The sequence below is a fragment of the Lepidochelys kempii genome, chromosome 7 (assembly GCF_965140265.1).
Source record: "Lepidochelys kempii isolate rLepKem1 chromosome 7, rLepKem1.hap2, whole genome shotgun sequence".
Taxonomy (NCBI): Eukaryota; Metazoa; Chordata; order Testudines; family Cheloniidae; genus Lepidochelys; species Lepidochelys kempii.
In genome coordinates this window covers 8,111,580-8,139,513 of record NC_133262.1, presented here as the reverse complement: position 1 = coordinate 8,139,513, position 27,934 = coordinate 8,111,580, and the positions used below count along the sequence as shown (strand labels likewise).

At 40.6% G+C, this 27,934-nt stretch overlaps 1 protein-coding gene across 1 annotated transcript in view; it reads left to right on the top strand.

Moving 5' to 3' along the window:
• SUCLG2 (succinate-CoA ligase GDP-forming subunit beta) overlaps window positions 1–27,934 on the top strand; it is a 235,418-nt gene that overhangs the window by 91,683 nt on the left and 115,801 nt on the right. Inside the window, exons 3-4 of the mRNA XM_073351050.1 lie at window positions 20,021–20,120; window positions 20,253–20,343. Of these exons, the coding sequence (XP_073207151.1) occupies window positions 20,021–20,120; window positions 20,253–20,343 (191 nt within the window). The remainder of the gene's footprint in view (window positions 1–20,020; window positions 20,121–20,252; window positions 20,344–27,934) is intronic.

Below are 27,934 nucleotides of genomic sequence, written 5' to 3'. Positions count from 1 at the left end.
CAGAGAGTAAATCTCTGGTAAGGCTGGTGGCTGTAGTGGCATTCGCCTGCCCAGAGGGCACAGCCTGCAGACCTATTATATCTGAGTCAAATGAGATTATACAAGTGAGAATAGAATAAATTTACATTCAAATACAGATTCCATATTCTCTTAAATTCCTGTGGGTGACATTTCAAGGTGCCTCCTGCTTCTCTCCCAAAGCTGCAGAGCCAACAGATTCCTTATCTTCCCTCCATCTCTGTCTCTGCTGAGTGCCGAGTTTGAGAAGCAGGGTCAGAACATATGAGTGTGTGTCAGCTGTTCTAGCAACTCAGAAAGAGATTTGTCCCTAGCCACATGACTGTGTGGACCCTTTAAAACTGAGTCAGTCTCTCTCTCTCTCTCTGTCTTCCCCTTCCCACTAGTCTAGGAGGAAACCTGAACCCTGAGTTTGGTTTGTTTCTAGAGCCAAAGTCAGGAAATGAGTAAATTTTGGTGGTACTTAAGTATTTACCTGTGCCTAATCAGTGCCATGCTTGTACATACCTGAGGCATCATAGAAAAAGCCTCATGATACCAGAATGGTATGGTATTTGCAGTCCTTTGTTAATATCCATGGTTTGCACAAAAACACAGCTGCCCTCACTTACACTCAGGAGACATGCTTATGGCATACAGACTCTATAAATACTAAGACAGGTTTCAGAGTAGCAGCCGTGTTAGTCTGTATTCGCAAAAAGAAAAGGAGTACTTGTGGCACCTTAGAGACTAACCAGTTTATTTGAGCATAAGTTTTCGTGAGCTACAGCTCACTTCATTGGATGCATACTGTAGAAAGTACAGAAGATCTTTTTATACACACAAACCATGAAAAAATGGGGGTTTACCACTACAAAAGGTTTTCTCTCCCCGCACCCCACTCTCCTGCTGGTAATAGCTTGTGTAAAGTGATCACTCTCCTTACAATGTGTATGATAATCAAGGTGGGCCATTTCCAGCACAAATCCAGGTTTTCTCCCTTGCCCCGCCCTTCCCCCCCCCACACACAAACCCACTCTCCTGTTGGTAATAGCTTGTCTAAAGTGATCACTCTCCTTACAATGTGTATGAAAATCAAGGTGGGCCATTTCCAGCACAAATCCAGGGTTTAACAAGAAAGTCTGGGGGGTTGGGGGGGTAGGAAAAAACAAGGGGAAATAGGTTACCTTGCATAATGACTTAGCCACTCCCAGTCTCTATTCAAGCCTAAGTTAATAGTATCCAATTGGCAAATGAATTCCAATTCAACAGTCTCTCACTGGAGTCTGGTTTTGAAGTTATTCTGTTCTAATATCGCAACTTTCATGTCTGTAATCGCGTGACCAGAGAGATTGAAGTGTTCTCCGACTGGTTTATGAATGTTATAATTCTTGACATCTGATTTGTGTCCATTTATTCTTTTACGTAGAGACTGTCCAGTTTGACCAATGTACATGGCAGAGGGGCATTGCTGGCACATGATGGCATATATCACATTGGTGGATGTGCAGGTGAACGAGCCTCTGATAGTGTGGCTGATGTGATTAGGCCCTGTGATGGTGTCCCCTGAATAGATATGTGGGCACAGTTGGCAACGGGCTTTGTTGCAAGGATAGGTTCCTGGGTTAGTGGTTACCTCTTGTGTGGTATGTGATTGCTGGTGAGTATTTGCTTCAGGTTGGGGGGCTGTCTGTAGGCAAGGACTGGCCTGTCTCCCAAGATTTGTGAGAGTGTTGGGTCATGCTTCAGGATAGGTTGTAGATCCTTAATAATGCGTTGGAGGGGTTTTAGTTGGGGGCTGAAGGTGACGGCTAGTGGCGTTCTGTTATTTTCTTTGTTAGGCCTGTCCTGTAGTAGGTGACTTCTGGGAACTCTTCTGGCTCTATCAATCTGTTTCTTCACTTCCGCAGGTGGGTACTGTAGTTGTAAGAATGCTTGATAGAGATCTTGTAGGTGTTTGTCTCTGTCTGAGGGGTTGGAGCAAATGCGGTTGTATCGCAGAGCTTGGCTGTAGACAATGGATCGTGTGAAAGCTGGAGGCATGTAGGTAGGAATAGCGGTCAGTTGTCAGAAGTCACCTACTACAAGACAGGCCTAACAAAGAAAATCACTTTAGATAAGCTATTACCAACAGGAGAGTGGGTTTGTGGGGAAGGGGGGGAGAAAACCTGGATTTGTGCTGGAAATGGTCCACCTTGATTATTATACACATTGTAAGCAGAGTGATCACTTTAGATAAGCTATTACCAGCAGGAGAGTGGGGTGAGGGGAGAGAAAACCTTTTGTAGTGGTAAACACCCATTTTTTCATGGTTTGTGTGTATAAAAAGATCTTCTGTACTTTCCATAGTATGCATCCGATGAAGTGAGCTGTAGCTCACGAAAGCTTATGCTCAAATAAATTGGTTAGTCTCTAAGGTGTCACAAATACTCCTTTTCTTTTTATAAATACTAAATGGCTGTTTCATATCTGCTTTACAGAGAGTGTGTGTTTTGGAAGAACTTTTCTGTTTGCCTCCAAAACATAATTATTTTCAACATCTGTTGCGCTGGAAAAGAGAGTGCTCAGGATTGACAGAAGTGTACAACTATGTCAATATTTCCCCACTGTTGGGCTTTATTTTGTTCTATAGGAGCTGCCTTCTTCAACAAATGTTGTCTGTTGTATATCTCTTCATGTAGGCTGTCCCTTTTTGTCCCAATAGAGCCATTACACCCCTTCGCTGTGTGTGAAAAATACACAAGAGGGTTAAAATCGAGCCTCAACAGAAATTGTTTACACTACATCATTTCTAGTGTGTGTCTTCTTTCAGAGCTCTCTTTTAAACCTATCTGGCTGACTGCGGCATGTTCTCTCCAACCTGCTCCAAATATTAGAATTTACAAAGTATTCTCGAAGAACTGTTCTTGGTGTTTGGACCACATTGGAACTTTTCCTTCTGTCTTTTAATGTCTCTATTGATATGAATAAGAGCATGTACAATAATATTATTTGTAACATGTATATTCACATTTGAACCCATAGAGTTCTGTGCATGTTCTCCTCTTGCTGTATATTTAGATCGCATTAGTATTAACCGGAATCAAAAGGTGGAATTAATTGACTATTCCTCTATTTTTAAACAAACAACAGCAAAAACGAACAAAAGACTGAGTTGATGAAGAAGCTTGTAATAAAATAAAACAGACAATACGAAGAAAATAAAATTGTTCACTGCACTTTTTATACACAGTGAAAAACTATTCTTGAAATTTTGAATTGATTCCACATGTTTTATAGATTAGTGAATTCCTTGCACTGATATTTTTAAGTTGAGAGTTTAATTTGGGGGGGCGATGGGGAGTAGGAAAAGTGGCTGGTGGATAAGGGGGAAAAAATGGAGCCACCTGAGTATGAATTTTGAAAGGGTGTTAGAGATTTTTTTTCTCTTTGGCTTACCTTGGATATTTGCCTTTAAATGTCTTCTCATGAAAGATAAATTTGACAAAATTGCACCTTTGAGAATTGACAGAATTATAGTTTACAATATTTTTGAATGCAAGAAATTCTATGTGACAAATTTACAAATAGGCCTGCTTTGGAAAGGAGCACAGTTCCTTATACCTTAAAAATAAGCTTTTGTTTGCGGGTTGATTTTTTTTTTATGTCTTTTTGTTTAGAACATCTCATGTCTCTATTGTCCCCATGACATGGTATGGTGATAAGGGCCATATTTATTTTTATAAATAAGTCTGTCCATTTACTTTTGACTTTTAAGTTGCTGGTGATACCACCTTATAAGTTACCAGGACTAGTGTGTGTTCTGTTTGTCTGGTTCCTCTCTCCCAAAGAAAAGAATTAAAACCACTCTGCACCTCAGCTTCATTTCTAATGGAAGAAAATATCTTTCTAAGACCCTTTTATGTGGCCCCCTGACGATGGTGGAGCACCTAATAATCTTTGATGTATTTTGTTATCTTCCCAACATTCCTGTGAGGCAGGGAAATACTATTTCCCCCACTTTACAGATGGGATGTAGGGCACAGAGAGAATCCCTAAGGTCACCCAGGAATTCTGTGGTAGAGCAAAGCACTAAACCCAGGTTTCCCAAGTCCCAGCCTGGCATCTGAACCTCTGGACCATCCTTTCTTTTTCGACAACATATGCTCTATGCATACATGTTACGGGGTCAAGACAGGGATGTTACCAAATCCAGAACAGTATTGAGCCCAAGAGGGTTGCAGTATTGACTGACCTTCAAGTTGTTTAGCATAGGTGGACCCCTACACCATTGTGGAGTCTCATGTGCAGGCCTGGATGACCAGTTTGTGTGCGGGCAAGCTGGGGTTCAAATCTACACTGCTCTAGCATGCAGCACACTGTCTGTGTGGACCCTGCGTTCTTCACTAAAAGCTCCGCGGGGTGTTTTGCGTAACAGCTGGAGGTCTTAGTGCACAGCAGCAGGGTCCACACAGAGAGTTAACGTGTGGCATGTTGGATGCACTGTAGATTTGTGCCCAAATTTGCTGTGCACTGACTCATCATATAGACATGCTGTTTGATAGTTGTGATTCTAGATTTTGGCCAGCACTACGGTTGACCATTTGACCCTTAGGCTAACATGGAGAGGAAGTGACTGTATTACTAGATATCAACAGATACTGCTGAAGTTTTTTATTTCCTCCATGGCATTAACCATATGTATTTTATTATTATTATTATTATTATTATTTTTAGTGCACAGAAATTATAAAATTACTTTTAATTGTTCCTTATTTGGCCCCATAAGGCTACTCTGTAATTTTGGCTTCCCATGGATCTTCATATGCATATGGAAAATTAAATTAATTGGAAATCACACCCTGAAATCTATTATTAAGTTAATCAAGCTAACAGCTTGTGGGGTGTCCTCATACACAGCATGGTGTAATTGTGTATAATAAGCAACGATTTATAAATCCATAAAGAAAACTTAAAGGGGTAAAGAAATGTCAGGAAAGGACAGGGAACAGAGTAAAAGTTGGTACAGTTTTAATCAAGCCACTGTTTGAAATTAAACACACAGGACATGTTCTGAAAATGTCTTCTGTACATTTAAATTAATTGAATATTTCCTGTGAGATTTCACAAATAAAATGCTTTATTTATTCTTGCCATTCTAAACCACCTGAAACCTCCTTGTTCAACATTCCAGAATGTTTTAAGGATTATAGCATGGGGCTTATATCGGGGCCTATGTTTCTATGTGATGTACGGTAACAGAATTTAAACCTCTCATTGTTTTATCCTAAACGTCTCCAAATATTTGAAAAATCTTTGCAACCAAGTCCATAAGGTGTTGGGTATTTTTATTCATTATTTTGCAAGTCTTCCCTTAAAATAAATTGAAGATATTAAATGACATCTGTTTTGTAAAATCAAGTCAGCTGCAAGTGTGATTTTTCAAAGATGAAAGACTCGAAAATTATTATCCCTTAAAACAGCAATGGGAACTGATTTTTTTCATCTGAACCTCTCCCAGCCTGCCATTTTTTGCATGCAGCTATTGCACCTGCATTTTTTTGCACCTTTAGTTTAATGTGAGTGCAAATATTAATAGTCACATGATAAATAAAGTGATTTGTACCTGCCGGCGTGTAATTACGATGAACTAGTACTACTAAGTGTGCCTGTGATGCAAAAACTGCCAGCACATGGTATGGTTGCAGAAAGGGAGGTTGCCCTGTAAAATTATAGCCTACTTTGGATAACTGCATATCTTTAATCCCTTCTGTAACTTTTTAAAAACAATTTAAAAATTCTCAGTCTGAATGTTAGTGCTTGTGAGAAGGGTCAGACTTAATCCCCTGGAGAGTGAAGTCCTGTGCTTATTCAGAGAACAGGTACAGCAATGGCACAAACTAATCCATACTCTCACACCTCTGTACCTGAACCTTTGTTAAAGTGCAAAGGAAAATACTGAAGTTTGCCTTGTATCTAATATTGAGCTCCCACTATTGTTTCCCAGTACGGACTGCAGTGTTGGAAGTGATGTTTGTGTTTCTGCATGTTGTCATGTCAAGCTCTGCTGTACCTCTGGTAGACCAGGAAGGAGAAACCTAGTTCAGGGAGCATTGCAGGACTGGATGTAAAGAAATATGAATAATACTCTATACTGTGCAGACAGAACTGGGAGAAGCAGAGAAGAATGTCAGTCACACCTGTCAACGGTATGAGTGCTGTTACTTATAAAATACAGGTTTCAGAGTAGCAGCCGTGTTAGTCTGTATCTGCAAAAAGAAAAGGAGGACTTGTGGCACCTTAGAGACTAACCAATTTATTTGAGCATAAGCTTTCGTGAGCTATGGCTCACTTCATCGGATGCATGGAGTGGAAAATACAGTGGGGAGATTTATATACACAGAGAACATGAAACAATGGGTGTTACCATACACTCTGTAACAAGAGTGATCAGGTAAGGTGAGCTATTACCAGCAGGAGAGTGAAGGGGAAAAAACCTTTTGTAGTGATGATCAAGGTGGGCCATTTCCAGCAGTTGACAAGAACATGTGAGGAACAGTGTGTGTGGGGGAGAAATAAACATGGGGAAATAGTTTTACCTTGTGTAATGACACATCCACTCCCAGTCTTTATTCAAGCCTAAGTTAATTGCATCCAGTTTGCAAATTAATTCCAATTCAGCAGTCTCTCGTTGGAGTCTGTTTTTGAAGTTTTTTTGTTGAAGAATTGCCACTTTTAGGTCTGTAATCGAGTGACCAAAGAGATTGAAGTGTTCTCCGACTGGTTTTTGAAAGTTATAATTCTTGACGTCTGATTTGTGTCCATTTATTTTTTTACATAGAGACTGTCCAGTTTGGCCAATGTACATGGCAGAGGGGCGTTGCTGGCACATGATGGCATATATCACATTGGTAGATGTGCAGTTGAAAAGATGATAAAGCATCTAAAACAGTGATGCATACTGCAGATGAAACTTCATCTCCTTACAGTAGTTAATATATACTATTTGCTTGAGGGGCAAAACATTTCTTTTTGAACTGCTTAACGCAGTAATTGTGTGTTAAGTGAAAAGCTAGGTGCCACGAAAACTATCAGTAATCCTTTATAAGGATTTTTTCCCCAGAAAAACATGCAATACGATATATTCCAAAATAAATATACCTTCAATTCTGGCTTCAGTATTTCTGCCTTTAATTAAATAGTCTACATTTAATTCTCTGTTTCACATAGACTGTCTCTCATTTAAATCTAGAAAACTGCCTTTGTGCAATGGGTTTTTTCTGCCCACTTCAAATGTGGGTGCACCTTGCTATCTAGATTTTTGGTGGCATTAGACATGAATATGAGCTGTTCGCCAGAAATCTCCAGTTACTCAGCCTTCACTAGACAAGAAAGAAACATCATAACCAATTCACATCAGATGTTTTTTCTCTTTTATTCCTCTTTTTATTTTCACTCTCTTTGGGTGAAATTCACCCACTGAGCAGCGGGCCAGTATAATGTCCATGCATCACTTGTATCCTCAAAATAGGATTTAAGTGCTGTTAAGGTCTTTTGCTAGCCCTCCTCATAGGAATGAATTTCATTCTTTGCTTCTACTTTTCCACTCAGGATTTATGCCCAGCCTCAGATGTTACAATAGGCCCTACTAAAAAACTGTAAGTTTATTACAATGTAGTATTTATTTTCATTATGGTATCTGTGGTATTTGCAGCTCTCCAAATGGGCAATACAGCAGTAAATTTCACTGTTGCAAGTGGTAAATGTCCAGGTCTTAACACCCATTGTATTTTCTGTAGTATATTTCTTTTTTTTATTTCTTCCTGCTTGAGACTTCCTAGCACTTTCCATATTGTGGCTGCTTTTGCTGTCTCCGTACTGTCACAGGTTGGCAAGTTTTGCTAGCATGCAGCACCCAAGTTTAGAAAGATCTAAAACGCAAAGTTTGTATTAGCTCTGTGGTGTTTGATTTGTAAGGGACATTTATTCTGTTATGTTAGGACCAGGGCCAAGAAGCAAGGACCACAAGTGCTGTATGTGGAGATGAGTACCAGCTGTAATGCAAATCCATTGCCATCTCCACACTTTCTTACTTGATTTCTGCCCTTGGGTCTGTTGAGCCAGCATAGTTCAACATAGAGATCATTTTAGCACTCACATGTTCCCAGGAAAATGACCCAGCTCAATAGTACACAATACTGAACCAGAGACACTCAGAAGAAATGGTGAATAAAGATCTCCATCCTGTGACATACTGAGCCCCCTCTGAAGATGGTGGAATTGAGGCTACTAAACACCATGCAAGGCGGAACAAGCCAGATGTTCTATGAAAGTGATGTGGCAGGGCTAAATTAGGAATCTCTGTTTTGTATTTCGCTGTCATGCTATATGTATTATGGTATCAATTTGTTAAAACGTCTTGATTTGGCAGTAACCTTGTTGTCTCTCTTTGGCATGTGACTTCTTTGAGTAGCTGCACAGATTTTTTTTACTCTTTCTGTATTCTGCACGTAAGGATTTCTTGCTATTTTTTAAAAGAATGTTTACGCCTAAAAGTGAAGTATGCACAAAGCAATGTTAATTCCCTGTTTTTTAGTGAAGTATGCACAAAGCAATGTTAATTCCCTGGTTTTTGTATTTGCTTCACTAGGCACAAGTTCCCCAATATCAATTCTGCAGTTCAGTAATGCATAAAGGAGTCAGAATCAAAAGTCCAAAAAGAGAGATTTTTCTAGCTCCAGAGCTCTGCGCATAATCACAAAGAATGAAATTTTGAAAACATTCCAAGAAAACAAGTGTACATATTGCAGCTAGGGGCAAGAGTGGTATTTGTTCTTAATGACTGCTTGACTTCAGCACTACAGATTGCATAAAATCTGTTCTCTCAGCTGCATTATAATGAGGGCTGCTATGGTATTCAGTCAGGATTTTAGGACACAGTTGAGCTGCCTGACTCCACTAACCACTTTTGCATTAAAACAAAATGATGTTTAACAAAAAAAAAAAAGTTCTCGGATATTTGGGTAATGGCAGTCTTATAAGTTTTGAAAACTTTAAAAGACACCGCTACAAAGAGAAAACTGGCAATTCACACATCCTAATATATCCCCCATATTCCCCTTTCTTCCTCAAAAATAGAAAGTCATGCTCAGCACAAATACCTGCTGAAAATCTACTAACCTCCCCTCACCCCCAAATCAACACCCCATCAAACCTTCAGGTTTCTTAAATCACATCAGGCTTCAAAAAGTTATATTTCCCTTTTGGAATATTCAGCTAATGTGCCTCTATATTTTATATTCACATGGGAAATAGACAAGTTCCAAATGTACATTTGAAGACTAGAAGGTCAGGAGATGCAGGAAAAGTTTTATAACAGCGGAGATGTCAGTTTTAAAACACCTGCAGTTTAGAAGGATATGTCCTAAATCACAATGGTTCGCTGTGCATAGGCACAAATTAAGTCTGAGATGGGTCAGGGTGTCAGTTTGTGATGGAGATGCTGAAACGTGTCCTGGGATTGCGCCCCAAAAATAGGTATGAGGGTGGCTTTCTTTTACTCATCAATGAGATCACGAAAGGGAAAAATTTCAACATTAGTTCTGTATATGTTATCAGAGTTCTCAATCTTAAAGGTGCTCTCATGGCTGAAAATAAAAGATATAATAAAGTAAGAAAATCACAGTGCATGAGTCAACTGAACAGTAGAAATTAAATTAGTGGGGGAATTTACGTATCTCTTCATTCTCATAGTGTATCACTTAATTTATCAGTGTATTTGGTTAAACAAACTGATTTTAATTTATCCAGTTGCATATACAAAACCACAAAATGAGGAAATTTTGGCTAGACAAGGTAGGTGATGTAATATCTTTTATTGGACCAATTCCTGCTGGTGAGAGAGACAAAGCATTTGAGACTTACACAGAGCTCTGCTTCAGATCTGGGAAAGGTACTCGGAGTGCGATAACTAAATACAAGGTGGAGCAGATTGTTTAGCATACATAGCACATTTCAAGGGACCATTCCAGGTGAAATGGCCTGTTAACATCTCTCCAATCATAGTGGGGAGAGAAATGGAGGGGGATGGTTAGTGGGTTTTTATATATATATATAATATATATAAAAATATTTTAATAAGCCATAAATCCAGTGTTTTTATTCAGTCCGTGACTTCTAATGTCTAGCAAAGTTATGAATTTAAGCTCCCAGGCTCATCTTCAGAAGGTGTTTGTGCAGGTTTCCTTTGAGGGTGAGGACTTTGTGAAAAATGTACATCCCACAGGTGATGTGGTATTTTTGTCTTTTTGTCATTTTCCTGTGTGTGTTCATTCAAGAATGTAGTGATTGTCTGGTTTTACTCACATAGTTGTGGCATTTAGTGCACTGGATAAGGTACACTAAATATTGTGATAGGCATGTGTAGGACCCATGGATCTTGAAATGTGTGTTATGGGGGATGTTGATCATTGTAGCAGTGGAGATATGTCTACAGGTTTTGCATATCTTGGTCTGGAAGGGTCTGAAGGTACTTTGAGTTGGTGTGTCCTGGCCTGTGGGGAGCTTGCTTCTGATGATGAGCTTGGAGAGGTTGGGGGGGTTGTTTGAAGGCCAGAAGAGGGAGTTCAGGAAAGATTTCTTTCAGGACATGGTCCCTATTGAGTATGGGTTGTAATTGTTTGTTTAGACCCCATGTGGGTTGCAGTGCGGGGTGACAGGTGACATCTTGGGGGGGGTGTGGACAGAGGGGTTTTATTTCTGTATTGTATTGTATGTCTTGTTGTATTTTGGCTAGTATGTAGTATAGTCACAAATGTGGTTATTATAGTTTAACACAGAACAAAGGGAATGTTTTAAAAGGTAACCGTGGGTAGTTTGTGTTAAGATGAGCCCTAACAGGATACAGTGGGAAGTGGCCAGTATAATCAGAGTTTGCATAACTTTTCAAACAAATTTAGATTAAATTCAATTAAATTTAGATTTAGATTTAGATGCTTGGTCCTGCAAGGTGCCAGGTTGACAACACTAGACACTGAACTTTATTTATTACAGAGCAGATGCGGCTTGAGAGCTGGCAGAGCAAGCTTTCCTGCACTGCATCATCAACGTACTTCAGCCCTGTTTGTCAGAGACTTCATTTACACATAAAAGGAGATTTCCTTTTTCGTGCCCTTTTAATCCATGTCACCTCGATTGAGTTTGTCAACAAGGGTGACAATTAATCACTTTGTTTAATCCAAGTATATTACTACCAAAAGGTACATTAAAACAAGTTGGTGTTGCAAAGTCAAGCACTCAGAAGTTAGAGAATGCCCGAATTAATACAGCCCATGCAACCTTTACCCCAGGGGGAATTCTGCACCCACAAATAAATAAATACAAATTCTGCACACAATATTTTAAAGTTCTGCATATTTTATTTGTCAATAAATAAATGTAGACTCTCCAGCATGGCAGTGGGAAGCATAGGCCACTGGCTGCAGAGAAGTGGGAGATCACCCTGCAGCACCCTCTCCACCCCCCATTCCCCAAGACCATGGACTCAGCAGTGAGGCTGCATCTCACCCTGACACAGTGCAAGGGCTGGACCTGCCCCAGAAACACCCCAGGGCCCTGCTCCTCTGCCCCAAGATAAGAAAGTGAGAGCGACAGAGTCTCATGCGCACAACCAAACCTGGCCCCCATTCCAGGTTTGGGGCAAGCAGGCTAAGCATGGCAGAATCCAAGTGTGGAGGGGCTTAGTGTGCCAGGATCCAGGTGTGGGGTGAGAGGGTTCTGTGAGGGGCAGTCTGGGTGCGGGTGGCTCAGTGCGGGGTCTGGATGCACAGCAGCTTGTTGAGGGGTTCTGGCACCAGGGGGAATGGAACTCTACAGGGGAGTCCAGGTGAAGGTTATTGGGGATCAGTGGGGTGGGGAAGGCGGGCTTGGTGTGGGGGGCTTGGTGGGATGGTCCAGGTGCAGGGGGGTGGGGCTTGTTGTGGTGGGGGTCTGAGTGTGGGGGGGCTCAATAGGGGGGGTAGTCTGAGTGCAGGGGTGGGGTTCCAGATGCAGGGGGAGTTGCTCAGCAGGGATCTGGATGCAGGAGGGGTGGGATTTGGGGGGCAGGGAGGGCAGGTGCAGCATGGAGGTTTGGGTGTGGGGGGCTCGGGGAGCGATCTAGGTGCGGGGTGGGGCTCGATGCAGGGGGGAGTGGCTTGGTGGGGTTCTGGATGTAGAAGGGATGCGGTTTGGTGCGGGCGTCTGGGTGCAAAGGGGGACTGGGTGCCAAGGGGCTCTAGATGCAGGGGGTGAGGCTCGGCAGGGTTGGAGTTTAGGTATGGGTGGCTTGGTGAGGGTTTTCTGGGTGTTGGGAGCTGGATGCATGGGGTTTGGGCAGACAGGGGAGCAGCTTCCCATAGAGAGACCCCCTCACACCTGTGGCTGAGGAGCTATGCAGGCAGCATAGGCGGTGGGTATAATAGGCCAGGGGAGGCTAAGCCTCTCCTGGTGCAACCGCTGCTGCTCTGCCACCAGACGCCTGTGCCATGGTGGCCCTGCCTAAGGTCTGCCCTTTCCCATCCCTGCTCTTCCCCTTCTCCGAGGCACCCACTGCTCGCCCGTCCCTCCTCTCCTCCATCCCTTTCCCGCGAAGCTGCTGCGTCCCTGCGGGTGGCAGGGGCCTGGCGGGGGATGTGTGGAGGAGAGGAGGGACTAGCAGCTGAGCCCAGTGCAGGGTAGGAAACACTAGCTGAGGCATCCCCAGACTAGTCTCCCCCCACCCGTAGTGATTTAAATCTCCAGTGACTGCTCCGGGTGCCTGAAACCATGTGCACTCACTTCTGGGGAGGTGCATGTGACCACTCCTGCAGCTTCCCTTTGCTTCTCCATCATTCTCTATGGGGAAACAAAGAAGTCTGCAGGGGACATGAATTCTGTGTGCACGCAGTGACGCAGAATTCCCCTAAGAGCGAACCTTAATTCTGCACCCTTGTGTGTGTATATACATTGTGATGGTCATTAATTACATGTAATTTTTTTCCTCAGAACCCATGCCTCTAGGTGTGTAAATATATGAAATTGGTGCTCCTAGATTAAATGAAGACCCATTTGTTATAGAAATAAATTAGGATTTATTAGGATTATCTTAAAATGCAGAAAAGCTGGATACTTGATTACTTATTTTGAGAAGATTTAAGAGTCCGGTATTAAGAGTGAGCCTTAGCTTAGTTGATTTTATCTAGCTTTAAAATTTTTATCACTGATGAAGTGTGTAGTAAGGGTTATGAAAGCAATTAATAACATCAGTGACAGGATCAAGGGATTGGCTAATTTATCTTTATAGGTTTTAATGAAGCTTATAATTTAGTAATAAATATACAATATATTCAAAAATAAGGAGTTATAAAAAGGATGATTTATCTGACTTATTTCAGAAGCTAGTCTGAAAATCAAAGGTAGTGGAAAACACTCATGTAGAAAGACAGTTGTGCGAGGGTAGGGGTGAGGACAGAGAAGAGAGCTTAAGTTTACAGCAAATCAAAACGTGTTTAACATTCTCTGTAGACCTTTAACATACCTGAACGCTTCGCTGTGGTTTTTTTGGAGTGGGGGGAGGGGAAAGAGGAGGAGGAGGGAAAGATATGTCCTAATATGGGCAGCTACTATTTCACATCTCACTTTGTTTAGCTGGCAATCGGTGGGTGTGCTGTCGAAACCACTGCATCCTTCTTAAAGCTTAGAAGAAGAAGGGTAAGAGAGAAGGCTCTTGCCATATTAGCCTCTTGGGAAACATAATAGCTCTATCTTGAAAATAGCTAGGTAGAAAGTCCCAAATTTGAACGTTTACTCTTTCAAGGTTGAGAGTTTGGTCTCAGATGCAACTGCCACAGCCAATGCTGAGGGGCATGCAAAGGGGAGCGTGCTGCAGGAGCCCACATTACACGCTGGCTTTTGGGAGGTGGCAGCAGTAGGCCTGTGTAGCATCCGTGCTTCCCAACCACATTTTGACTACCCTCTTCTCATGGATCTAAGAGAGGAAAGCTGCTTATCTCCTCTGTCACCTATGTGAAGCCAGCCACACTGTAGCCCATAGATTTTTATGGCCATGCTGATTACATTCATTTCCATCCAGACCTCTTTTATATGAAGTTTATGTAGTGCTCACCAGGGTCAATAGGTCCATAGTGTGATTGGAGACACTACTCTGTCAGCGGCTCAATTGTCCTGCCCTTGATTTTCCTTCATTACACTGTAATGTTCTGTTCCCATGCCATTGGGTTACTTGCATCTATTTTGCTATGTACACTGAACTCATAACAATAGATATTACTGCAGCAAATTTTACAGCAAAATTTCATCCTCCTTTGAACTTTACACAGCACTGCATGGATTTTGATTCACCACCTTCTTCTACTTTCCACAGTGTAATCAGGTGCCTTACATGGGGGTAAAAATAGAATAAGGCAGTAGTGAATAATCCCTGTGTTTTTAAAACAGGTGCAAACTTTAATTAATTTTTTGCAGAACCCCTGTGAGATAAGTAAGTAGTGTTATCCCCGATTTACAGATAGAGAAAGTGAGAGACCGATTATGAGATTTGCTGAAAGTCATATAATGAGTCAGAGGTACAATCAGGATTTGATATCAGGAGGTCCTGGCTCCCAGTCCCATGCTCTAACCACATGTCGTATGATTCCTTATTAACATAGCCTTGAAGTTCTTTGGTGTTCTTTCTGACCAGGCACATGATTCCTATTGTTATGTGAGAACAACCGCACATCCTGCCATATGTTGTTTCTGCACAGTGGTTTATTTTTTGATAAGCTACAGCAAATTTTAATGTATTGGTTAACATTCTTAATTTAATGTCACATATTCCTATCAACAGTAGTGAAAAGTTATCAAGTTCTGTAACAGGTGAAACCACCGTCCTCAATGCATTGTTTTGTGATCAAGAATCCAGTAGTTAAATATACACAGCAGTGGGCTGAAAACAAGTGGTTCATTTTTGCTGCAGGCAGTTCCAAGGGACTGGAATAATCATAGTTCCCAAAAGGCAGGTCCAATTTTATTAATTCAAAATAGGCTTTCATTATAGCACTGAGCCTATTTCAATTTCAAGGTGCAGCACTGCAATTTGTATTCACAATACTAATAGAAAAGAGGGAGATGTATTATAGAATGCAATATACAGGATTTTTGTCCCTTTGAGAATTATGTTCCATTTTGAAATGCTAACATGTTAAATTTTGTCTTTGAAAAAATAGATAGGTTTTATCTATGTCTATATCTGGATATAATATTAATTTGCTAGGAATGTACTTAGGTCTTTGCTATAATTGTAGGTCCTTAAAGTCGGTGGAAATTTTGCCTAAGGTTTTCTCTGTACTTAAAAATTAGCTCAATAAAACTACAGCGTGGGAAAAAAACAAAAACAAAAACCCAACCACCCTTGACCTATATCGCTATGCCACCCTAATCCCCAGTGTAGATGCAGCAATGTTAATGGAAAAAAGTTCTATCAACATTCAGAGAGGTGGTGTTGCTATGACAATGGAACAACCTCTTCCATTGGTGTATGCTGCATCTGACACAGGGTTCTGCCAGCATAGCTATGCCAGTATAGTCTGCGTAATGTAGACACAGCCTAAGTAACGACTGGAGACTTTGATCTTCAGCTCTGACAGATTCACTAGAAACCAGGTGGATTTTGTTGAAACAAATGTATGTGAATATTTTGAATGAACCTCTCTCCAAAACCAAGAAAGGCAAATTAACATGAAAATGACCAGAAATAACATTTTCCATTAGTGTTAACTAAGAAACAAAATATAAGTAAAATCTAGTGAAAACATTTTCAAGTCTTTGATACTAAATATATTCAGATTATAATTAGTTAAGAACACAGGCTATCATCAGAAGCATTTCTTTATTCTGCATGGAACAGTTGGGGGATATTACTGCTGAATTACTGACAAAACCTATGCACTTTTAATGAGCAGTCTGACCTTTTTTTTTTTTTGTAACTATAAAGAAAACACTTAAATTAATTTCACACAAAGACTTATCAGCCAATAGACAGAAATAGAAATCGACTGAGAGACCTTAGTTGCAAAGCAAAGTGCTGTTGAAATTGCTGCATTATGCTGTGGCATAGAACATGCTTTTAACTATTGACATGTTACTTTATTAATTGTGCTAGGCCCTTTTAAAGTCTTAAATGTTTGTAACTGCACAAATTTGTGCAGTTACAGTTGCTCGTAGCTTTGATAAAACAGTTTGAATAGATGATAACTGAATAGATCCATTATAACATTGTCTGAATATATGTGTAATGTATTTCCGTAGAAAATCTATTAGAATCTATGCTTCTTTTACAAGTTATACTGTGAGTACAGTTAAATCACTTGATATATTCTGACTAAAATTACATTTCTTGTATGGGATAGTCTTTCCTAATGTAATCTGGGAAATCAGGCAGGACGTAACATAAAAACAAATAGAAATTTGTGAGAGCTTTTCTAGAAATCAGATCTTTAAATAAAATAGAAATGGTGGCAATAAGTAGTGAATCAACTCGATAAATACTGAATGATCAAGCCTAGTTACTGTAAAATAAGATTTGGCTGGTTTACTTCATTTTCCAGAGCTTGGGCAAATAACTATTGAATTACATTACTTCATGTTGGTTTCCCCTAGGGCAAGAAGAACCTGCTCTACTGTGTTCTGCTGAGCTGGTGTATTGATTAGTACTTCAGGTCTAACCTTTACATGGTTATTCTTACTTTAGTGCACTTATTTATGTCTTTGATCGTTGTCTTTGTGCAGTTATTTTATTGCCTAGATATTCTTTTTGGCAGACTATAATAATATATGCATTTAATTCAGCTCTCTTACTTTGTTATAGCCAAATTAATATAATTAGTTCATTGTATAGCATGCAAGCTATGAGTGAAATTGACTTGGTGGCCTTAAGACCTGTGGTACAAGGGTAATGATTACATGCATAATTGACAGCACTTGTCGTTGGAAATACAAAGCTTTCATTGTCAGGATGGTTAGTGACTAAAACGAATCTAATTAAATGCTTGTAGTGTCCATTAACAGTGCCAACTTAGATGTTTTGTCATAGCAGCCATGTGATTTTAGGTTTTGCTACTGTGGGTTGGAAAGTGATTTATAGTTTAATTCATCTTAATAATTTGTATGCTTAGAAAACACTGATATAAAACTTTGTTGCATTTAAATTTCCTTGTTATCTGCCTTGCAGTGGCATGAATAATAGGAGAGCTGGGAACATGAATATGTTGAAATGCATGAAGTATTTTCAAGGAGAATGTTCTTAAGGGTCAGAATGATATATGCCAAATGTTAGTGGATGGATAAGCATGGGGGGTTTGTCTTGAGAAGCCTGAAAATCAGATGTACTTTGGAGTGCTACTTTTACCAGCTGTGTGAAAAACTTGTGTTTTAGTCTTAATACTAAAATGTGGTTAAATATTCAGGTAAATAGTTATATTGTCTTGATATATTATATTGAGCAAATACCACAGTTTCTTGCATGCACACGCACACACAAAATAAGTGCATTAATTAATGACTTCATCCAACTCCCACTGAAGTCAAACCCTTCCATAAACTTCAGCAGGAATTGCATCAGATCACATAAGAACAAAACATGGAACAATTTGAAACATGAGCATTTTCCGGACAGTGCTTTATAGTGCATTAATATCTAGACCTCATCTCTTCATAACACGTGTGGGGGCATCCTGATAGCTGTGAAAAACTGAGGCTAGTAATCATTAATAAAACATTTTTTGGACACTCTGTTTCTTCATAGATTAACACACATTTCTTATGCTTCTGGAAGTCCAGGTAGCAGCACTGTTAAGAGTGCTCTCTTTTTCTTTTCCATCTGTGCTTAGCTAGAAGGTTAGATAGTGCCTTTTTTCTTTTGGATATAGACCTTAATAGCTATTAGCCAGGATGGGCAGGGATGGTATCCCTAGTTTCTGGCACTGGTCACTGTCGGAAGACAGGATACTGGGCTAGATGGACCTTTGGTCTGACCCAGCATGGCCGTTCTTATGTTGTTGTTGTTCTGACCTCACTGCAGTTTCCATGTGCTTGTCACTGCCAGATCAGATTACTCTTGCCTTTAAATTGGCTGTACCAAGACCATTTGGAAACTTTAGCTAGTGCAGAACCCGGTATCTTTGGGTTCATGTGAGTTCCACATTAGATATTGGTTTTGACTTCCAAAGCTGTAAATGGTATGGATGCTGGCTACAAGTGAATTCACCTTTTTCCTTATGTGCTCACAGGGTAGTTGAGATCAGCTGAAATGTTTGAGCTAACAGTACTTTGATTGAAAAAGGAGGGTGGTAGGAGCAGGACATTCTTTGAGTGGGATCAGGGATGTTGTGAGGTATCTCAAATCTGAAACTTGCTTCCTTCTTTGGTGTGACGTAGTTAATCTTGTGAGCTTTCTGCTTTCCCATGCTGATGAGAAGGGAGTAGTTTAGGAGCATGGGTGTATGAGGTTTCAGTGGGGGTGCAGTGCAAAGTCCTCCTGGGTCCATTGAGTAAATTCCTCCCCCATAGTTGTTATTATTTAACATTTACTTTGCATTTGTGACTAAAGATTCAACCATGCTGGACCCGATTTTAATATGCACTGTGCAAACCCAGTAAACAAGTGTCCCTGCCTCAGAATTTACAGCCTAAAAGAGAAGACGTAACAAGTGGATGAGACAAACATGCTCCCAGTTTGGCGGTCTCAGGCCTCCTTCCCAAGGGGTTTTGCACCTTCCCCCCATGCGGTTCAATCAGTTTAGATGTCTTATTGCCCTTCTTCCGCCCCCTCCCCCCGCCCACCTGGAGTTCAGCCTGGCTTGCGGGAGGAGAGAGCCACACCTTCCCTGCCTGCTAAGCAGCCCAGCCCAGCCCAGCCCCTACCTCACAACTCTACCCATCAGGCAGCAACCCTCTGAGCTCCCTGGCCAGTCGCCGCAAGGCGAGGAGAACGAACTGGAAAATAAGACAAGAATGGTGGTTAATCTCTGTGCACATAGCACCACCTAGGGGAGCAGCCGTTACACTCTGGGCAGGATGCTGCATGGGCAGGATGGTGGCCGGACTGTTTCCCTGTGCGCAGGCTTTATAGGGGAAGGAGGCAGAGTGAGATGAGAGCAGCTGCTTCTCTGTACAAGGCCACATAGAGAGTAGAGGGGCAGAGTGAGGCTGGAGTAGCCATTTACCTCTGCCCTAGTATTTTATTGCAGGAGAACGTCACCCAGGGCTGAAGAAGGTGTGCAAGGCCCCAGAACTGGGGTGTTGTTGTTTCACAGGGGTCAGGGAAATGCATACAAATGAATACCTAGGGCATTCTGTATCCCTTGTGCACAGCAAAGCTGGAATTTCCCTACTCCACTGTAAAGTGGGGAGCTTGAAACCAGGGAAAAAGGCATTGGCTTAGACACTGGATCAAGTGGACCAAAACCCCCATGTAGGATTAGCAGCTGCTGCTTTAGCCTAGGGATTGATGTCCAGCTGCTCCCCTACCCAGCCAGCACTTGGAGATTGGATTCTTCCTTGCATCCCCATATCCACACCCTTGTTGTTTGGGCTTCAATCAGGGACTGAAATTTACTCTCTCTCCATAAACATTTGCCTGCTACCATGTGCACATGTGACCACTCAAAGGACATATGCTCTGGTCCATGTATTGAAAACAATTCTAAAAACTAGGCAACCAAATTATGCAAGTTACATGATTATTATTCAAGTTATACATTATTAATGACTGTTTGTCTAAGTACCAACATATTTTAGCCAGCTAATGGGTAACTCGTCGATGTTCTTTAACACTTGTTGGTGTGTTGTGTTATGAACAAAACTGACTTCTCTGTAAGACTGTCTAGCTGTTTTGAATTTTAGTTAGTTTATTTTTAAATATGTTCTAGTGGTACTGTACTACTTGCTTTTTGAAATAGGTTAATAGTTGCTATGGCTCAATAAATGACATTTAATAGCAAAACAGTGTATTTCTTTTCTCTTACAGAGGCAACAGAAATTGTTCTAAAGGCTCAAATCCTAGCTGGAGGGAGAGGAAAAGGTGTTTTTAATAGTGGATTGAAAGGAGGGGTCCATCTAACTAAAGAGTAAGTCTCTAAAATTCAAAAGACATGAGTAATATGCTACTGATAGTATTGAGGCTTTTGCAACGGCTGTTTTAACTAATCAAAATATCTTTAATACATGTTAGTAAATTGACTTTTTCCCTTCTTTTGTAGCCCTAAGGTTGTTGGGCAGCTTGCTGAACAGATGATTGGGTACAATCTCGCAACAAAGCAAACTCCAAAGGATGGCGTTAAAGTTAAGAAAGTAAGATTCTTTTCTCTTCCTTAAAAATTGAAGATAGTTTACAGTTGCAACTGAACAAACGTGCTGTAGTGTATGCCATCGTGTTTTTCACTCCTTTTTTATTTAAATCCCTGATTGACTGCATCCTATTAATATGACAAAGGAAAATGTGTTATCTTTGTCTGCTTTTAAATGTTTGTTCACCACTAAATATTCTGAAATTGGCCACGACATACACTCCATTTTGCTGTGTATGATGAAGCGAATGCCTAGCAAATTCTAACCTGATCTCTGTAGCAGAAGTATGCCTTTTGGTAGGTGACTTCAAAAGGAGAAATATTACATTCTCTCATTTTGGGGAATTGCTTTTTCTAGGATGCCAAAAGTGCCTTTTTTGTGGGGTGGTCATGTGCTTAATTATTGGCCTAAGTAAGAGAAACATAGGTAGCCCTTCAGGCCAGGCTTTCTTAGACTTTCACGCTTCGATTGAATCCTTTAAGGAATTAAATCTAGTAAGTAAGGCTGCTGCTGGAAATTTTCTGATTTTTTTTTCTCTAACTTTGCTTTGTTGAGAGAGGGAATATAATGAAGAGCTATGCTGCCTACTTGATGCCAGGAGACAGCTATGCAAACTTCTTTGGCGTGAGTTGAAGAAAAAATAGGTAGCTGCTAATGTACTGCCAGTGTCTTGGCGTTGGTGGAGAAAGAGGACATGTAGCTGAAGAGATGCTTTTTGTTGTGTGGTTGAGGAACGTTCTGCTGTGTCTTTAGCAGTATCTCTGTGGGAAGAAGAAAAGCTGACTAGTATAGTTCCTGGTAGAAGTTTAATTTGAAATAGTAAAAAAGAAGAAACAAAAATTACTGCTACCTCTCAGAAACTCTGATAATAAATACAAGAGAGACATTTCTCAGTTTACAGCTGTTCTCAGAATATTGTGTGGTGACAGCTCTCTTCCTCTGTAAATGCCTGAGTCTTATGCCTTTTTGTGTTAGCTGAACTGTTCGAAATACTCCAGCAGAGGAACATTTGTTTCCCCCCTCACTCCGCATCTGATTGGAAGATTGTGCATTCGTTTAAATGGTCAAATCTACAAAGCGGACTTCTAATTTCCATTGAAAATCAATAGAAATGAAAAGTCTGTATTTTCAGAATGGATTATTTAAATGAAAGCACACTAACTTAATTTAGTAGAGAGAGTACGAATGTGTTCTTACATAGTGGATATCCAGAAAGCTCCATACATTATGTATTGTAAAGATAAAACGTATTATTTGTAGCTTCTTTTTCTCCCCTTCAGCACATTGCTTCTGTAAATATATATAGTGTCAGGAGCAAGAGCACAGAGTATATCCTGGAAACATAGTGACTAGATTTGTGTGAATAGTGAAAAAAATTCCCATCAATGTTTGTTTGTTTGTTTGTTTGTTTGTTTGTTTGTTTTTAAAGAAAATTGTCATTTCTTTAAATAGTGTCCCTTTTGTGTTTTGTTTTCCATGAACATTCATACCAGATAAAATAATCATAAGGTATTCTCATCCAACCAGGGAAGACAGAGAATACCATGTAGCTTATATAACCAACCTCACCTAAACAATGTTGTTCAGATATCAAGCCAGAGGGATTTTAATAAAGAAAAAAAATCCAGCAAAGAATAAATCAGAGAAAATCAGTCTGTTCAATTGTTCTGTGAAGAGAGAAAAAGCTAAATTCAGTGTAATGATTATTACAAATTATTGTTGTTAACTGGAGAGCGTATCCATATGAGATATGGGTTTTTTCGCCTTTGTCTGCAGCATGGGGCGTGGGTCACTTGCAGGTTTAAACTAGTGTAAATGGTGGATACTCTGCAAAACTTGAAGTCTTTAAATCGTGATTCGAGAACTTCAGTAACTCAACCAGAGGTTAGAGGAATATTACAGGAACGGGTGGGTGAGTCTTTTTTTAGGTATTCAGACTAAATGATCATGGTCTCTTCTGACCCTAAAGTCTCTGTGTGGAAGAATATCAGGTGCTCAGATACGACAATGATTAGCACAGTGTAAGTATGTATGTCATAAATATAAAGGGAAGGGTAAACCCCTTTGAAATCCCTCCTGGCCAGGGGAAAGCTCCTCTCACCTGTAAAGGGTTAAGAAGCTAAAGGTAACCTCGCTGGCACCTGACCAAAATGACCAATGAGGAGACAAGATACTTTCAAAAGCTGGGAGGAGGGAGAGAAACAAAGGGTCTTTGTGTCTGTCTGTATGCTGGGTCTTTGCCGGGGATAGACCAGGAATGGAGTCTTAGAACTTTTAGTAAGTAATCTAGCTAGGTATGTGTTAGATTATGATTTCTTTAAATGGCTGAGAAAAGAATTGTGCTGAATAGAATAACTATTTCTGTCTGTGTATCTTTTTTGTAACTTAAGGTTTTGCCTAGAGGGGTTCTCTATGTTTTTGAATCTAATTACCCTGTAAGATATCTACCATCCTGATTTTACAGGGGGGATTTCTTTATTTCTATTTACTTCTATTTTTTATTAAAAGTCTTCTTGTAAAAAACTGAATGCTTTTTCATTGTTCTCAGATCCAAGGGTTTGGGTCTGTGGTCACCTATGCAAATTGGTGAGGCTTTTTATCCAACATTTCCCAGGAAATGGGGGGTGCAAGTGTTGGGAGGATTGTTCATTGTTCTTAAAATCCAAGGGTCTGGGTCTGTAGTCACCTAGGCAAATTGGTGAGGCTTTTTACCAAACCTTGTCCAGGAAGTGGGGTGCAAGGTTTTGGGAAGTATTTTGGGGGGAAGGACGCGTCCAAACAGCTCTTCCCCAGTAACCAGTATTAGTTTGGTGGTGGTAGCGGCCAGTCCAAGGACAACGGGTGGAATATTTTGTACCTTGGGGAAGTTTTGACCTAAGCTGGTAAAGATAAGCTTAGGAGGTTTTTCATGCAGGTCCCCACATCTGTACCCTAGAGTTCAGAGTGGGGGAGGAACCTTGACAATGTATATAGACTAGAATGTATGTATTTTTGCTGTCCAGCAAGGATATGTGGAAACATATTACAGTACACATAAAAGCATTTTAATGTGGATCTATGATTTCTCTTCAATATGCATGTGCATTTAGTTGTCTGCAATCAGTAGTAAGGGATTGCTAGCCCATGTGTTTTGTGTTTCTCGTGGTAGCTAGCCCTTTTGTTCTAAATGTAAAATCTTTACCATTGCAGAGTTTTGGTGCATTTCAGCAAATTGGCATATTCTCCATCTTTATCACATGCACAAGTTTTCTTGAATTGTACTGCAATAACCAGTTTACTGTACATTTTGTAAAAGCATTTTGTGATCGTAATGATTTATCTAGGCTTTATCAGATTGCCAAGCAAACACACTAGCCCTACTTTATATTAAGTGGGTACATCTATCAAAAGTAAATAATGATAACTAGACTGCTATGCCCTCATTACTCAATAGATTTTGGAGAAAACATAGACCTTTATAATGATGCATATCTCTCTAATTCAACAGAAGTGTTTTTGTGAAAAGCTATTGACTCCTCTTAAAAGATATATGGGCGGGGGGGACTTTACTTTCTAGGCAGACTCCGCTCTTGTTAGCATCTTGGAACTGGCTGTAATTTACAGAAATTACAAGTCATTCAGAGTATTAGTGTCACACTGCAGTATCAGGTTCCACAATCTTAGTTGTAGGATAGAATTTCATCATTGTATGTGATAGCTAAATGGATTTTGTATCTCCAGGATAACATTTAACATATAGAAATTTTTGTGCACAGAAAATGTCTCGTAAATCTTGAAGAGACAAAAATAAAAGGTAGCAGTTTGAGCAGAGGAGAGTGCCTTCAGTAACCTCTGCATTTAATTATGGCAATGGAGATTCAGGAGATAGTAGGCATTTTTGTTCTATTGCAATAGGAATATGTCTTGTCCTATAACTTGGTTAAAGTAAATTACAAGTCAGTACGGAAAGATATTCTTTCTTTTTTTCACTTTTCTGTTCTTTTAGAAAGTTTGAGTAAATTATTTAGCACTTTAGAAAATTAAATAATCATATTTTTTTTCAAATAGGTATTTCATAATTATTTTACAGATGAAGAGATACATACATTAAATTACTTGTCCAAGACCACATAACAAGTTGGTTGTAGGTTTGGGATTAGAAGTCGTGATTTCCTGCCTCCCAGTCCCCTGCTCAAACCATTTCCCCATGCTCCTTTTCTTAGGGTTTGTCCACACAGGAAAGTTATGCAAGCTAAGGAGTGAATTTAACTAGTATACTTATACCAGTATTACTTGGTGTGTGGACAGTCTTATTTTGGAACAAGAGTGGCTTTTTTCAGTTTAGTTTGTCTCACTGAAAGGCATTTGAGCTAACCTAAAAAACCCACTCTTGTTCCTGAGTAAGTGTCCACACAGGGAGTTATATTGAAATAATTATATTGGTTTAGTTATTTCAATATAACTGGTAAAACTTTGCCTTGTAAACAGAACCTTATATTCTCATTTTTGATTAAGTCACAATGGTGAGGATTTGTTTCTTAATGCTGGTGGAAAAGTCTTTGAATAAACCAGCATCACCGTTCACGCTGATGGGATAAATTGCTTGGGTCCCGGCAACAAAATAAAAATAGTTAGTTGTTGTAAAGTGGATTTGGATAAATCTTGCAAATCTGCAACACAGATACCCATGACCGTGCTTCTCAGGTGGTGATTTCGAACACCTGCACACAGGTGATGGAACTTAGTTGCACAACGCATCTGGACAATGGGTGTAATTTTTATCGTCAGCATCAGCAGGTGTTAGTGATGAAAGGCCATGAGCAGGTGTTGAGTTCTAGGAGATAGCAATATTGTACTTCATTTTTAAGGATAAATGTTAAAGCTCAAAATCTTTCTACAGTTAGAATAGTCATGTAGAAAATGAATTTTGTTATCCAAACTTGAATTCTCAAATGTAGAACTGTCTTTTTCTGCATATGTGCCTACAGAAGTATTTAAACGTGGCTGTGCTTCTTAAAATGGATATTTCTCAAATAAATAGAAGTCCCCTTGGCTCCTTTAGAACTTGGCAGCTATTTTGTGAGGTTTACATAAAATCCTCGTATGGCACCCTGGAATTTGGAGAGTCTGGTTATCTGAGCAGGCAGTCTTCTGCTTATCATGACAACTTAGAGAACCTGATATCTGTGACTTTTCTCCAAGCAATAAGAGAATTAACATTTCTAATATATGATTCAGTATCAAAGGGCCATTTTAGATTTCCATATGAAATTAGACATTTAACTTACAGGCAGAGTGTTAGAAGGGTAAATGTTAAAGCAAGAAAATATAAAGTAATTAGGGTGGCTTTAAAATAACAGCTTTCCCAAGACATTTTTTTTTATTCTTATGCTGTGGAAAATAGGATAATGAATTGTCACACTTTTCATCATAAGCAAAGCAGAACAATACAAGAAAAAAAACCCAAAATTCTATGGTTTCTTATACACTGGCCTGGACCGACGGAGTCAGTTGCTTACGTCATGTGAACACCAGGTAAAAGCCAAAGATGAACTACATGTGAAGGACTGGCACTTCTTGTCCCATCTTCTCTTCCAAATTCTCTGTCTCTTGCCCCACCTCACTTACATGGCACTGCAGATACAAACTACTGCACCTTTCTCACTGGAGGTGGGTGGGAAATTTAGTGGAAGTCTAAATGTAGCAGTAAACTCTACCAAGAAGGCCAAGTCACCCACTTCAAAGCAGGTAGACTCTGATGAGATGATTTCCTGAGGGAAGACTGAAAGAGTTGCTGGTCGTTAGAGAGCCACTAGTCCACCCTTTTCTCTCATCCACTGATGTGTCAAACTCCTCTGTGATGTGGCTGGTCAATAAGTGCTGACAGTCTTCCAAGCCTTAGGTGGCACTGGATGAGGAACCTGATTTATCAGTGATTTTGCTGGGGGGAGCTTCCTCATCAATTCAGGAATATCACTAAGGTATTCAGAGTTAGGCATTTCGTAACATAAGAGCAGCCATCTAGCCTAGTATCCTGTCTTCCGGCAGTAGCCAATGCCAGGTGCCCCATAGGGAATGAACAGAACAGGTAATCATCAAGTGATCCATCCCCTGTTGCCTATTCCCAGCTTCTGGCAAACAGAGGTTAGAGACACCATCCCTGCCCATTGTGACTAATAGCCATTGATGGACCTATCCTCTATGAACTTATCTAGTTCTTTTTTGAACCCTGTTATAGTCTTGGCCTTCACAACATCCTCTGGCAGAGAGTTCCACAGGTTGACTGTGTGTTGTGTGAAGAAATACTTCCTTTTAAACCTGCTGCTTATTAATTTCATTTGTTGACCCCTAGTTCTTGTGTAGTGAGGAGTAAATAACACTTCCTTATTTACTTTCTCTATTCTTCCTTTCTTCCTTCTCCTCCATCTCCCTTCGTCCATTACCTCACTCCTTCCGTCTTTTTATTGTCAAGGAAGGAAGGAAGGCCTAATGAGGGGATTCCCGATTAACTGTTGGCATATGCCCCTCATTAATAGCAAATGGGCAGTCTCTAACACTGCAGGCTTCTGTTTGCATTCTTATGCCAGACGTTATATGACTGACACTTTTCTCTAACTAAGATGGGGCTTTTAAAGATAAGATACCTTTTATCTGCCTACGTACTTCTTCCCTTTGCGCTAACCCTATTCTACTTGCAAGAAATTGCTAGGCATTCTACACCGATCTGTGGAGGAAATTAGAATTTTTACCTGAAAAAAATCAATAATTCTGTACCATGGATGCCTGTCAGTTATCATCTTGAACAACTCAAGGCTCTTCTTCGAGTGCTTGCTCATGTCGATTCCAGTCTAGGCGTGCGCGTGCCTACGTGCACAGTTGTTGGAGATTTTTACCTTAGTAGTATCCGTAGGGTCGGCTGTGGCACCCTCTGGAGTGCCGAGGTCCTGCATCGGTATATTAGGCACTGCCGGCCCTGTGACCTCTCAGTTCCTTCTTACCGCCCCTGGCGGTTTATCAGAGTGTGTCTGTCCCTTCCTAGCAAGTGGTTAGCAGGTTCTTCTTTGCTTTGTGATTTAGTGCTTTGTAAATAGTTTTGTTGGCAGTAGTTAGTTAGCGAAGTAGTTGTTAAGCACTGTAGGTTAGGGTCCTGGCGGGGACTTTGCCCCAGGCGGGGCATGCCTCACTCTCCGGGTTTTAAGCCCTGTGCTTGCTGTAACAGGCGTATGCATGTTAGTGACCCCCATAGCAGCTGCCTGAAGGGCTTAGGGGAATCATATGTCAAAGAAAAGTGTCACATCAGTAGGAGCTTTCGTTCCAGAACACAGAAGGAGCGCAACATCCGTTTGAGCGTTCTCCTCATGGAGGCTGCTCTCCGCCTGGCCTTGGGGCCATCCTGGACAGACTCAACTCCCAGTACTTCGGCCTCAGAGTGTAGTTCACCCCGACACCAGATTCTACCTGGCATTGCTCCCCTTCACTGATGCCCAAGGAGAAATCTAAGAAGCATGACCTGGCACCGAGCAAGAAAGACCAAGGAGCATCGGGTAAAGGACCCTGTTCAGACCACCCGCCCACCCTGGAACCACATGAGGTGCCCTCCCATGGGGGCTTCTAC